The following is a 14,530-nucleotide window of genomic DNA, read 5'->3' as shown; positions in this document are numbered from 1 at the left end:
CAGCGCACATTCCAGCTCCAGTACTTCCACAGAGTAACCTTACCAAACCCACAGTTCCTGTGGGCCTAAGCACAGCAGTCATGAAAAACGTTCCAGGTTTGCCTTGCACGGTGTATGTGAAGATTCATGGGAGTGGAGTGTACGCTAAAATCGAACTGGACAAAAACTGACAGTCTCGGTTTAGCAGAGGGAGGAGTATAACTTAAAACGTACCCAAAGTATTTCCTCTTGACAGCTTAAATGCAGTTCAAGGAGATTAAAGCTTATTATGAAAGCCTCAATACTGATGCCCCTTTATGACCTCCACAAGCAAACAGACCATCATTGAGAAGATTAGCTATTTCTATATAGTTATTCTTAAAGCCCGTCACTGGATCGGATTCCCACAAAATCAGATGAAACAATTCATGGTATGGAGACCAGAAGAGCCAATGTTTACATTTCCCAGGTCAAGTTTCTTAATGAGCAGCGAATCAGCCAGCTAAGAGGAAGCAGGAGAAGCTTTCAATTTAGAGGGGTTTGTGGTTATGGCTGATACTGCGACAGGAACAGCAAAGAGAAAAACAGAAGAATTGAGAACAGAAGACCAAAACAGCTTTGGTTGAAATAAGGTATACAAAGACATATATACATGTAAAGTGATCCCAGGTGCTTATTATCATTTAGACAAACTAGTAGCTTTCTCAGTATGAATCATTTTTGCTCATGAATGCATTTGACATTGAGTTGAAAATTGCATGAGTCATCTGAATACTTTTCCCTGCCGCCAGGTGGTCAATCCTTAGCATTTATCCAGATGTCCTGACATCCACTTAGGAACGAAGTCACTTTTTTAGCATCTATATGACTTCTGTGCAATTAGTTTTGTCATACAGGGTTTACGATATCTGGATGGCTCAGTCCCTGATGGTCAACTGGGGCAGAGTTAGCGCCTGAAAGGAGTGTATAAGGGCTTCCAGCAGAACACATTGGAGTTGCTATATCCCTAAAGTCAAGTATACTTCACTCGACTTCCTCTGTTGTATTTAGTTACTGCTGGGTCTGTGAAGATCCTCAATCATCCAGGTCATGGCTAGCCAAGGAGGGTTGAATCTTGGGGGAAATGGACTTGGTTGTAGAAACTCGAAGTCATTACAGTCACCTGAAACCAAGAGTAATGACTCCTTCAGGGGCAGTAACGACCCAGATGGTACCAATGATCTTGATAATGACCCACAGAGGTTTAATACTTGCCACTCCCCGTCAGTCAGAGGCCCTTGAATGGAAGGTGAAATTCTTTCAAGTTTCAAGTTTAGTTGCCCTTGATTCAGCCCTCCTGGAACACATGCTGCTGTGCTTTTGCCAGTTAAAAGCTTGATCATCCTGGCCGGTGAGGAGACATTGTGAATGAAGACAAAACATTTTAATAAAAGACACTGTTTATTGACTTGCTTGTTTGCCATCTTGTAGAAGGAGCACAAATATAACAGTGTAATAATTTAAACACTATAAATAAAGACATCATGGACATGTTTTGGAGGAAATGTATTTCTCTGTCAGGCTTGAAGGAGAATGAAACACTTGATGGAGATGAAATGATTAAGACCGGAGTGACAGGAGTGTAGAGACATTATAATCCTAAAATAAAACTGTCAGCAATGAAGATACAGTAAATTTGTCTAAAAAACATGTAACTAAAAGTCTTCTATTTTTGTTAAATAACCGAGATAGGTTGTTTTTCTCAGTATGGTTCCCAAATTAACCTCTAAATAGAGCCAATACGAACTCTAATCTTTACTCTGCAACCAAGGAGTTTATGTGACATGTGTGACAGCGGGCAGCAAAATATTAATGAAGACGTTTTCAGTTCCTTCCAAAAACTTGCTAAACAACTTGAAAATGTCTGTGGTGGCATTATGCAACAGTGTGTAAATCCACCAAAAGCAGCAATTTTTCTTTATCAACAACTAAAAATACAATTTTCTTCACTTAGTTGCCACTTCTTATTAAGAAATATGTCAAATGGAAATCAAACTTTTACTCTTTCAGGAATATGTGCATAATAAATTGATCAATCACATCATTTGTTTTGGTTTCATCACACCTCATCACATCATATTTGGTGTGTTTAAATGCAAGAGAAAAGCTAGCTGAAAAAGGGCTTCTCTGTATCACCACTAATGCTAAAGCTTTTACTTGGAAAAGTTAATATTTTCTTCTGAATGTGCAAAGACAAAGCTTGTGTGGAGGACAAACTGTTAACCTTACTGTATTTTGGCTTCGGCGGAAGAAAGATTTGGCAGAGGGCTTTTAAATTGAATGACTATAAAATACTGTGCATGGTTTTTATTAATCTGTAACTTAATTCACTCATTTAATACAGCAGGGGTGGTGCAGGGATGCATGATGGAGAACTGGGCTCTGTATCGTAATTGTTGTTGAATGTGTGTTGAAGCTGCATCATTGCCAGAGTTAAGGCACTACTGAGTGTGTGGATGTGTGTGTGAGTGTTTTCACATGTTCCTTTGCTGTGAGTCAAACTTCAATCCACTTCTGTCAGGCCACAGGGCCTCCTGAACTCTTGACCCCGCTCATGAATCCACTTGTTTGACACTGGCAAAACAGAAAAAAATACATGTACACATGAAAAAAGGCACAATAAGTCGTCATGCCAGAATTTAAAAGCATTCCCACAGTGCAGTTCATCGTTTTCTGTGTGAGAGGTGTTTCTAATAGAACGAGAAATGTGATTACACACTGGCCAAAAACATCAGGTGTGAAAATGCCAGTGTGGTTCAAGTAACCCTGCAAATAAAGCTGGAGTTCAGTGTCTTGGCTGTTGTACCATGGTGTGTTATATTAAAAACTTTAACCAGCCTCTTAAGTCCTTTTCCTCACATGACATTGTGAAATTGTGTATTTTTTAAACAGCAGCTACAGTTTGCCTTGCAAAACTATTCACTCCCTTGGCTTTTTGCTTATTTTGTTACATTACGACCTATAATTTAAATGTTTTTTAATCTGAAGTTGGTGAAGTGAAATGAGAAAAAAATATATAAAAAAAGAATTGAAAAATAAAAACAGAAAATAGGCATGTGCATATGTATTCATCCCCTTTGTTATGAAGCCCCTAAAAATTTTTGGTGCAACCAATTACCTTCAAAAGTCACATAATTAGTGAAATGAAGTCCACCTCTGTGCAATCTAAGCGTTACATGATCTGTCAGTACTGTATAAACACACCTTTGTGAAATGCCCCAGAGGCTGCAACACCTCTAAGCAAGATGCATCACACCATGAAGACAAAGGAATTTTCCAAACAAGTCAGGGACTGTTGTTGTTGAGAAGGCAGGGTTGGGTTATATAAAAAATATACAAATCTTTGATGATTCCTGAAGCACCATCAAATCCGTCATCTTCAAATGGAAAGAACATGGTAACACAACAAACCTGCCAAGAGAGGGCCACCCACCAAAACTCACAGACCGGGCAAGGAGGGCATTAATCAGAGAGGCAGCACAGAGACCAAAGGTAACTCTGAAGGAGCAGCAGAGTTCCACAGCAGAGAGTGGACTATCTGTCCATAAGAGCGCAATAAGCCGTACACTTCATAGAGCTGGGCTTTATGGAAGAGTGGCCAGAAACAAGCCATTACTTCCTGTTAAAAATAAGGAGGCACGTTCTGATTTTGCCAAAAGGCATGTAGGCGACTCCCCAAATGTATGGAGGAAGGTGCTCTGGTCAGATGAGACTAAAATTTGACGTTTTGGCCACCACGGAAAGCACTATGTTTGCCACAAACCCAACACATCCCATCATCCCCACAGTGAAACATGCTGTTGGCAGCATCATGCTTTGGGGATGTTTTTCAGCAGCAGGGACTGGGAAACTGGTCCAAGTCGAGGGAAAGATGGATGGTGCTAAATACAGGGATATTTTTGAGCAAAACCTGTTTCAGTCTGCCTGTGATTTGAGACTGGGACGGAGGTTCACCTTCCAGAAGGACCCGAAGCATACTGCTAAAGCAACAGCAGTATGTTTAAGGGGAAACATTTAAACGTGTTGGAATGGCCAAGTCAAAGTCCAGACCTCAATCAATTGAGAATCTGTGGTCAGACTTGAAGATTGCTGTTCACAAGCGAAAACCATCCAACATAAAGGAGCTGCAGCAGTTTTGCCTTAAGGAATGGGCAAAAATCCCAGTGGCATGATGTGGCAAGCTCATAGAGACTCATCCAAAGCAACTTGCAGCTGTAATCCGGCACGTGCAGAGGGGGGGGCGGAGGGTGCTGGAGCACCTGCCCCTTTGCCCCTTGATGCCCTTTTGTCAAAGTGATTTTTTTTTTGTAAGCGTGTGTGTGAAAGTCGTCTGTGTGGCCCAAAATAATAATAAATAAAACAAAATAATAATAATTTAGATCTACCTTGGTCGGTCACATGATCCACAATGTGCCCTCACTCTGCTGTCACTGCCCTGACGTGCCCAGACGTGCCCTGCTGCTAATCCCTGAGCTGCTGGAGAGGGCCAGCTAAGACCCGAGGCAGTAAACAACTGGTCCGGTGAATAGGTTTTGCAGCAGTATTCGTTCGTGCACGGTGTATTCTTGCAAGATGACTGATGAAGTGAAGTGAGCAATGAGCATCCTCTGTGTCATCCAACTCTGCACACACACGTCTCACAGGTTATAGCCGCTAGTTAAGCACACACAGCGTGCTGTGGGGGAAAAGTTTGTCAGGCTTTTTTGTTTGTTTGTTTCTGTATGTTTCTCTTGTCATGGGCAAAGTGTATTAGAGAGATCCATCCATCCATTTTTTATGCTGCTTATCCCTTTCGGGGTCACGGGGGGGCCGGAGCCTATCTCGGCTGTCAACGGGCGAGAGGCGGGGTACACCCTGGACCGGTCGCCAGCCGATCACAGGGCACATACACACACCATTCACACTCACACTAACACCTAGGGGCAATTTAGAGTCACCAATCAATCTAATGAGCATGTTTTTGGTCTGTGGGAGGAAGCCGGAGTGCCTGGAGAGAACCCACGCATGCACGGGAAGAACATGCAAACTTCACACAGAAAGAAACCTGCGACCTTCTTGCTGTGAGGCATGCGCACTACCTGCTGCACCACCGTGCAGCACATTAGAGAGATATCATGTGTTATTTTACTGTCCAGCTGTTTTTTCCTCTGTTTCTAGAGGCAATGAGGCATAGACTGTTATTTCACTAAAACTATGCAATATGCATATTCACATAATTTTGGACTATTACAGTATAAATACAACAATAATAGAAGAATTTGAATTTTGATTTTCTCAACCTCTCATTTAAACATATCAGTACTTGTTTGTTTATAACATTTACACACAAATTAAATATAATATGCATATGTTTCTGTATGGTGTTTCAAATTTGTGCTCCATGTGCCCCCTTTTAACTTTGAGTCCCCGCCCCTCCAAAGGTCTCTGCACGGCCCTGGCTGTAATTGCTGCAAAAGGTGGCTCTACGAACTACTGACTTTAGAGGGGTGAATAGTTACGCACGCTGAAGTTTTCTGTTATTTTGTCCCATTTGTTGTTTGCCTCACAATAAAAAAAATAACATCTTCAAAGTTGTAAGCATGTTCTGTAAATGAAATGATGCAAACAACAAACAATCCATTTTAATTCCAGATTGGGAGGCAACATAACATGAAAAATGCCAAGGGGGTGAATACTTTTGCAAGCCACTGTTCGTCACTTGAAGCCATAGGAATGTTTTGTGCTTGTGCAAGCAAATATACAAACGCATGGAACTGCCCCCCTGAATGAACTGGAAGTACATTCCAACACTGAATGTAGGAGTTATGAAAGTGATTTACGAGTTGTGATGACTCTTATGTGACGTCTTGCCAAATTATAATCATCCTCAGTTTTTCCCCATTTGTTTCCTGCTGGTAACATTTCTGTCAACAACATATGGGGTGAAACACAGATGAAAATAACAAAAACATGTTGGTTGGCCTGGTAAGACCTTAGATGATTACAACGATGCCAAAGCTTTGTTTCTCCGGTTGGTCTTAAATTCCCCTCTGAGCCACAAATATCTGTACCAAGCTGAAATTAGAGATAAAGGGGCTGCACACGATGTTTTGTTTTTGTTCATTATGAGTTGATTTCGGCCACACTGCCTGGCTGTAATTCGTAATTTTCATTCCTTCAGTGTATCAATGCATAATTGTGATTAATCTGAATTTTGACTCACCCCATTTACTTCCTACTAAGACAGGACAGGCTGCGTGTCTGGTCCGATAGTCTCCCTCCCCACTCTTGAACAGATTGTACCAGAAAACCGCCGTTCCCTGTGGAGAGATTATGTAAAATTTAAAGTAACATCCAAAGTACAGAAGATGGAGGGAACACTAATAGTGATGTGCTGGAATAAAACCTGGCAAACTAGTGGCTTCAAGCTGAGAATATTTTACTGTAGCAACAATTCAACTCTCATGTCCTTCAAGTAGAGAGGTACAAAATGTTACTGCCAGCGACATTGCTCACAAAGCATGAGAGGATTCTTTGGCAGCAACGAGTCAAATGAAATGTGAAGATCTTGAAAGTCGAGTCAGCAGAAAGTTATCTGTGGATCTACTGCATGCCTGCAAATTGCTATTGAGCAAGGCATATATTATTTCAAATGTGATATTGAGCCTCAAAGGCATATATTTAACAGCATCAATGACATGTAATTATTAGACCAATGGAAACTTTAGTGTATACTATATAAAGCCGCAAGATAACTTATTCAATTACAATTTTATTAGATTAATATACATTAATATTAGATTAATATTTAGAATAAGATTAACCTCCTAAGAGCCGAACTAATTTTTAATTTCTCTTTGCTATTTGGGCTGATTGGGAACAAAGAATTACCAGTATAGTATTTTATGTGTGTGTGTGTGTGTGTGTGTGTGTGTGTGTGTGTGTGTGTGTGTGTATACACACACACACACACACACACACACACATACATATATACATACACACACACACAACATATATCAAGGATTTCAACTACGAGGACGTTGGGCCCTTGTAGAGCAAAATTTAGTATTGTGGTCAAGTCAACCCAAAATGTGATGTCCACATATGTGGACGCCAGGTCCTAGGGGGTTAATAGCTTTATCGGAAACATGGTCAGATCAAGAGATGGGGGCTGCAAACTGCTGCATGAACTGAGCTAACAGAGGGAGGAAGTGTGGTGAATGAAGACCTTAAACATCTGAAATATATGATAAGTGTCATGAATCATGTGACGGAAAGCACAGTGGGAGCAACTGAGGTGAAAAAAACAAGATCAGTGAGAGAAAAACATTGCTCATATGCCAGGATTTTAACAATGATTTCTTAACTCGCAAAATGAGATAAAAAAAAACACTGCACACATGTGCAAAAAGTCAGTGGGCCGTTGCTTCAATGGACAGTTTACACGCCTCTGTTGCCTCTATTGTCAAAAGCAAGACTATTTTCATCAGTTTCCATTACTAAATATTGTCTTTTGCAAATTGCCACGCAGCACAGAATATTGCATCGGGGACCTCTGAGTCATTCTGCTGGGACTTATTTCTGAGTGAGTCTCATCACATTAACCACTAAACTAACAGCACTGCTGTTCAGATTAGACCTCTTTCCCACGGAGGACACTATAAACACACTCAAGTCGCCTACAGTATTTCATCACACACATTCACTCAAAAGTGCACACATTCTCCTTTCACCTTTCGAGGCCTGATTGCTGCTCCAAAGTCAGGGAAGACTGTGGCACCTCCTGCCTCGACATCAGTCATCTGAGGAAAGATAACAAACTGGCTGTGGACTTTTTCCTGAAGGAGGACACTTAGGGATTCAACAATCCTCAAAGGGTGCATTTTTTAACACACATCTGTATTTAAGGCTTGGAAAGCATCTGTTTTACTCTTCAGAGCCACATAGTATACGGCAGTATATATTGCTAATCACATCCATTTTGAAAGACAATAATATCCTTTTGGAGAATATGTTTATACATCCAGTAGCAGTGGATGCTAATGAACTGACAACTTAAAGTGTTTCATCGGAAAAAATGTGCTAATTATTGCTTGATGGGTTTTACATAATAAAAACCATGTCCTGTGAATTTCTAGCAAGGGTACACAAAATGTTAGTTAATTGATGTGAAGTGATGGTGTATAATGCAAAATCTGCACTGTCACTTTGTGAGGATATTTGGACTATTCTTCAACAGTTATTACAAGTAAACTTGTTTCTAATGCTTCCTGCAATGATTTGATGCCATAACCCCCAAGTTACATTTATGACAAAGATCAATAATGTACTGAAGCACATCAACATCATGAATCAAAGTGAACAACTATCCTCAACCACTCACTGGTTGATATGGTTTGTCACCTTTTGTTTATCATTTTATTTTATGCAACCCAGTGTTAGCAAGAGTAAAATAAAAAATGGCTTCTACATCAGCAACTCTCCATATTATGTACTGGAAGTGACTGACAGAAAAAACTTTCTGATTAGATATTGGTCTATGAAGTGTCTCAGTCATCCAGTTCATAGTATATTTATCCAGCACCAGTTTCAGGGTATTATCTCTGTACTTGAAAGTTGTACTGGATACACGTACTTACGTAGTTCAAAAAAGTTGCCACACGATTTCCCGTGCCTAATCTTTTGAAAGCATCAGGCTCATCTTTCTATGAAGATAAAATTCAAGAGTGAAAATACAAGATGAAATCACTGCTCACTCGCACACATGCGTACTTACGTAGTTTAGGAACGTAGCAAGTCTATTTCCATCGACCTTGAGGTTGCTGTCAAAAGGGCGCTGCAACAGATGTTTGAAACTTTTAACCCATCACCAAAGAGACTAACACTTGGAGCCCGCCACGAAGGGCAATGACTGCACTCACATCAAATAACATCTACTCTTTTATCTGCCAGAAACATTACAGAATCACAACTAAATTCTGTTTATTTATATCTCAGTAGAAAGAATACTTTACATTATATGCTTAAAAGCACATAACGCACATATAACATGGAGTACTTATTTGAACTATAGAGGATGCATTAATCATAAAGTCAGTTATTCCTTTAAGGGGTATCCACATAAACAATGACCATTAATCATCTTGCATGACCCTATGTATAATATATATGTAAGAACTCACTCATGCAGCATTAGATTATATGAAATTTATAGAAGGTTACCACATATAACAACCAGAGGGAACATAGTTATAGCTAAAAGCCAGGGACATTTACTCCAGGAGGAGATTCAGAGGTGAACGTGACCAGGTTGTTTGAAGGGAGGTTTTTTAAGGATAATAATTACCAAGGAGCTGGAGAAGGGCTATGAGTTTTGCACTTTCCAGGTTGGTGTATTTACTGGGGAAACCACAGCTCACAATCCGCTGAATCAGCACTGGCTGTTTGTTTTACATGCCAACCGCAAGAAAAACACAGACAAGACTAGAGAACACAGGCTCTCTGCTTGACCCCAACTGTTTACTCAGAGTCCCATTACAGCCACGGAGGAGGAGTGACCTGGAGTGGAGCGTCCATGGGAATGCAGGCATTTGTCATATGGATGAGGTTGTGGTTTCATCTAAACTGGGCTGGAAAACCTACAGACGCTACCTGAGAACATGTTAAGAACGGAGCCTGTTCATTGGTGCACCGTTTGCATTGATATGCTGGAGCTTACATACATGACGCAATGTGACGATTGGGTAGTTAATTATATTAAGTTGCAGTTTGGTCAGGTTTAGTAGCAATACCACTTGATTATGTTCAGGAAAAGATCATGGTTTGGGTTGAAATAACTATGTTAAGTTACGTATGTAAGTACCTGTAAGCAGAGGACGACCGTAGTATGAACAACCAACAAGTGTGGAGGAGGTTGGGATGAACAAATGACCCACACACAGGACTTTCACACAGGAGACTGGGGTTCGTGTCCTACGTGAAACTTATTCTAACTCAAACCATGATTTCTTTCTCTTGTCCGCCATCCTTAAATATCCTGCAATTGTTAGAGGAAACTGAAATACGAAACTACTGTGCAAAGAACCACTTTGCGATTTTTTGCATGCTAATTATGTCGAGTTAACAACCATGTGCTGTTACTCTCAATTTTCTGTTTCAATATCGTCACTTTCCTGCTTACCTACTCTGATACTCTCTCTGCGATAAGCCCAAATCATATTGGACTTGCTTTTTATTTTTGAAACAATCTCAGTGTTAAAGGACAGCCTACGTTGCTGCCTAGTTAGCTTAGCTCCGAGCCTTGCAAAGCCTACTTACTGAGCCTCTAATTACTCACAGCTAACATGTTGTTGACTGTGTTCCAATAGTTTATGTTAACTGTCCCGCCTTTGCAGATAGGGTGTCTTATCTAAAGAGACACGTGTTTGTCCAAACAGTTCATCTCTGCTACCATTAGCTTCAATGTCACAGGCACTCCAGATAGCTTCAGCCACAGACTGATAGCTGGGCTGTTAGTGATAGCCTCATTGGCAGGTAATGCCAAGTTTGTCCCTGTTCAAGAAGGGCAAGCAACCAGTTCAGTGAACTTTGTTTCCAGCAACATTTAATCAGCTTCACCCGCCATGGTTTACCACTTGCACAGGGCCAGAGCTTCCAACATAGAAGTTAATCTGATGGTGCCGGCATCACATAGGAATGCAGGCACACACTATCACTAGCTTTAGCTACATACCGTTAACAGTCTGTGGTCCATTAACGTTGAGGGGTAATGATGAGATGTAATTATAATTGTATTCCCACACTAAAACCTCACTGAAGTATGATCTGATTCCTCAGTGTAGTCTGGATATGATTGGTTTAAGTGAAACAGATGTCTTTACATCTTGGCTGATGCATGAATGCTGCAGCTCAAACTTTATTTAAAACTAGTAAATTTGATCATATTAGACCACTTTGCCCCTAATTGGCTCCTTATCCATGTCATATCAGACTTTAAGGTGCTTGTTGTGATTAACAAATTGTAACTTGGCACACCCTTTCATACTTGTCTGATCTCCTTAAATCTTATACTACATCCTCAGCTCTTGTAAGGGAAATTCTCCCTGTTGATGGTTGAGAGTTGCTCAGCATGCAGCATGGAGGGAAGACTCATGCAGAGTGTTCTCTGCAGAGCTCCACAATATCTTGGCTTTTATACTGTCCAGCAACAAAAGGACGACTGGTTGTCACATAGACCTGGTATTGGTAAATCAGTCCCTTGACACAATGAGCATTTGGAGAGTGCACTAATTACCCCCCCCCCCATCCTGTTTCCCTCATTGAATGTCCTTTTGTCCTTTCCCTCACCGCAGGGAGAAAGGGCCTCTACAGTTCAGACTGATTCCTAGGATTAGTAAGTCATCTAATTCCTACACTCTCCACTCAGATCACATTGTTCCTGTCTGACTCCAGACTTAATAGAAGTCAGCAGGCTGTGGGGCCTTCTCCTATCGTGCCCCCACCCACTGGAGTAACTTTCCCACTGATATTAGTAAGTCCAAACTTAATTTTTTCGCCTTAACTTTCAATGATTGCTTATTCTTTCACAGCTGACATCACCCTCTGTCAGCTGTGTGCCTCCTCGCTTCTGTCTGCGTGGAAGGCTTTTTGCCTCTTGTGTGTTGGGCAGACTTTCACACTCACACTTACTCACATCCACTCTTTTCACACACAAAGTGAACTCACCCTCGAGAAGTCATAATGTGGCTCGTATTGTCCCCCAACTCCATAGTTGGCAACCTGGTCAGCCATTGACAAAGGTGATATACATTTAAAAAAAGTGCAATGCTTGTACATGATGTGTGGACTTTTGTGGACAGAATATTATATACCTCTGTCTTATTATGTGAGGTTTGTGGTGTTTATTTTACCCACTCAATAGCTCTTTACATAGTTTGTGTTACAGTTTTTTAATTTACCCTTTTCTTAGATATATGCTGTATACGTCACTTTTATTATTGTGAGTGTGAATCTTTAATAAAATAGAAGACTGGACAGCAAGTGTATGTGTAATATGTGACATGATGCATTAATACAGTATCGTATCGTATGTATTACATTACCTGTAGTAACTCTGCAGTGTCTACTGTAAGGCCTGTGATGTCTTCTATTCTCTGATTGACTCTCTCAATGACGGGATCATCCGTTCCTTCCAACCACGCACTGAAAAAACAGAAAGATGTACATGTATGACCCGTAAACAATGGATGGATTTGCATGGACTTTCTGAATATTGTCACAAGCCAGGTTTCCATCCAAATATACTGCAAATTTTAGGAGAATTTTCAGTAAATCTGCGAAAGAAATGCGTAATTATCTCTTCATTGGAGTGGAGGCTTCAGTGAATATTAGTCACATGCATAATGTATGTAATTAGTTCTTGAGTGAATTTTCTTTTTATTGGCACTCAACTTTTTCACCTTCCTGGTATTTCTTCACAAGCTTTTTAATGCACATGTGAATGCGCTTAAAATCAGGTGGATGGAAACACACTTAAATTGATGCACAAAGAACATAAATTTCACCGCAGTTCACAGTGAACACAAAGGTCTTGTAGCCAGCACGGCTCAGTAAATGTTTCTGGGTAGAAACGCAGAGCTCAAAAATCCCTCAAAATAATACTGTAAATTATTGGAGTTCATTGGCTTTAAGAATGAACAACAGCAAAACTGATAATAATGAGCTCTCACCATGGCTGAAATCATAAGTTTACCAAATGACACCTAAGGAAGCTTTCTCCTGAATACGTTACCTTTTTGACACTCGGTAGTTGGCTGTGGTCAGGACGCCTGTTTTTGGGTCACGGACAGTCGCTCTGGCAAGCTAAAAAAAAAGGAAAGCAACACAAAGATATAACCAAAGTAAGCACTTGTCATCATAAACATTAAAAATCAGTTTATCCACTGTTCTTAAACACACAGTCATACCTTATGCTGTGCCATAAAAGAATTTTCATTTACTCTCATTGATTTATTATATCCTATAAATATACTGTTATATATCAAATATTCTACACCAAACACATTTCTTATTCTATTGGCAGATTTGGAGACTTTTCTCTAAGAGAACAGCTTTTATACATGCAGTAAGAATCATTGGTCTGTGCAATGTATTTTAAATGTGCCTTTGAAACACCTGGCACCAGTGGCTGATACTGATAAGCTCATGGGCAAAAGATTCTCTTCTCGGTGTTGAGTCTTATTTCACTTCTGAGTAACTAAATGTCTTGTTTCTTGAAGAGTTCTAATGTTTTTGTTCTCAGCCCTTGATGAGACTGCTAGCAGGCACAATGCTGTGATTTGATCTAAGTGTGAAACACAGCAGATACTCAGAAGCGCACTTTATTCGAGGAATGTACCACGAAACATGTATTTTGCATATTCACAGAAAGTAACTGACAAAATGACTACACTAGCACAGGCAGCACTTGCAGCCACATGCACTGATTTGGCCTTCTTCAATGTAAATATGCCTGTTTAAAAATATATTGGCACTTTTTCTGGCAAGGTGATTTCAGAAACATCCTTAGCAAAAATGGTTGAGATTGAAATCCGCACGTATCAACCTAGAATGTGGCCCTAAAGGTGAAAGCGTAACAAAAACACTGCTATGTAAATAGACAAGTCCACTTAGGACTGGACAGTGTAATATCCATCCATCCATCCATTATCTATACCGCCTATCCCTTTCGGGGTTGCGGGGGGCTGGAGCCTATCCCAGCTACAGTGGGCGAGAGGCGGGGTACACCCTGAACCGGTCGCCAGCCGATTGCAGGGCCACATGTAATGACAAACAAACATCATTCACACTCACACTCACACCTACGGACAATTTAGAGTCATCAATTAACCTAATGAGCATGTTTTTGGTCTGTGGGAGGAAGCCGGAGTACCCGGAGAGAACCCACGCATGCACGGGAAGAACATGCAAACTTCACACAGAAAGGCCCCGCCTGACCCGGGGATCGAACCGGCAACCTTCTTGCTGTGAGGCACGCGCACTACCTGCTGCGCCACCGTGCAGCCCCAGTGTAATATCACTATTGATAAACTTTATCAAGACTATTAGCATCGCTCTAATTTTGTTTTATGTCTTGTGGTAAGTGCAGAATTTTTTGATTTATTATCATTCATTTATTGCTTCTTGTCTAACCCTTGGTTTAGCCAGCTCCTTTATCTTCCCAATCTCCTCGTCTGACAGCATGTCCAGGTAGCGTACAATGTGGGGGCTATCCCACTCATCTTCCTCTTTCATGGGCCTCAGCAGGAGACGAGGGTTCATTTTACCATCCTGGTAGCGACAGAACAAACGGCTGCGCCTTGCTTCGTTCTGACAAAATAAATAGGACAAACAGAAAACATTTAACCTTTCAATTGGTTTTTTGCACAAGTTGATGGATTGCCAGCACTTCAACTATAAGAAGACTTGCAAACTCAGGCTAAACCCATCCAAGTTTTACATGTTTGGGTGCAGACTGTGACACCTGGTAAGA

The 14,530-nt window shown here is 40.8% G+C and overlaps 1 protein-coding gene across 3 annotated transcripts in view; it reads right to left on the bottom strand.

Annotated features, from left to right (window-relative positions):
* Window positions 1-1,398: 1,398 nt before the first annotated feature.
* LOC139345216 (prolyl 4-hydroxylase subunit alpha-2-like) overlaps window positions 1,399-14,530 on the bottom strand; it is a 30,736-nt gene continuing 17,604 nt past the window's right edge. The window contains exons 7-15 of one of the 3 annotated variants that reach the window (XM_070983768.1): window positions 14,191-14,367; window positions 12,791-12,861; window positions 12,102-12,201; window positions 11,725-11,778; window positions 8,777-8,836; window positions 8,640-8,705; window positions 7,734-7,802; window positions 6,221-6,317; window positions 1,399-2,592 (exon numbers count right to left, since the gene is read on the bottom strand). In XM_070983768.1, the coding sequence (XP_070839869.1) occupies window positions 2,522-2,592; window positions 6,221-6,317; window positions 7,734-7,802; window positions 8,640-8,705; window positions 8,777-8,836; window positions 11,725-11,778; window positions 12,102-12,201; window positions 12,791-12,861; window positions 14,191-14,367 (765 nt within the window). In that variant the 3' untranslated portion in view covers window positions 1,399-2,521. The remainder of the gene's footprint in view (window positions 2,593-6,220; window positions 6,318-7,733; window positions 7,803-8,639; window positions 8,706-8,776; window positions 8,837-11,724; window positions 11,779-12,101; window positions 12,202-12,790; window positions 12,862-14,190; window positions 14,368-14,530) is intronic. The other 2 variants (XM_070983769.1, XM_070983770.1) reach the window with 2 other exon arrangements.

This window comes from Chaetodon trifascialis, chromosome 16 (assembly GCF_039877785.1).
Source record: "Chaetodon trifascialis isolate fChaTrf1 chromosome 16, fChaTrf1.hap1, whole genome shotgun sequence".
In the NCBI taxonomy this organism is placed as follows: Eukaryota; Metazoa; Chordata; class Actinopteri; order Chaetodontiformes; family Chaetodontidae; genus Chaetodon; species Chaetodon trifascialis.
This window is presented reverse-complemented; position numbering and strand designations above follow the sequence as displayed.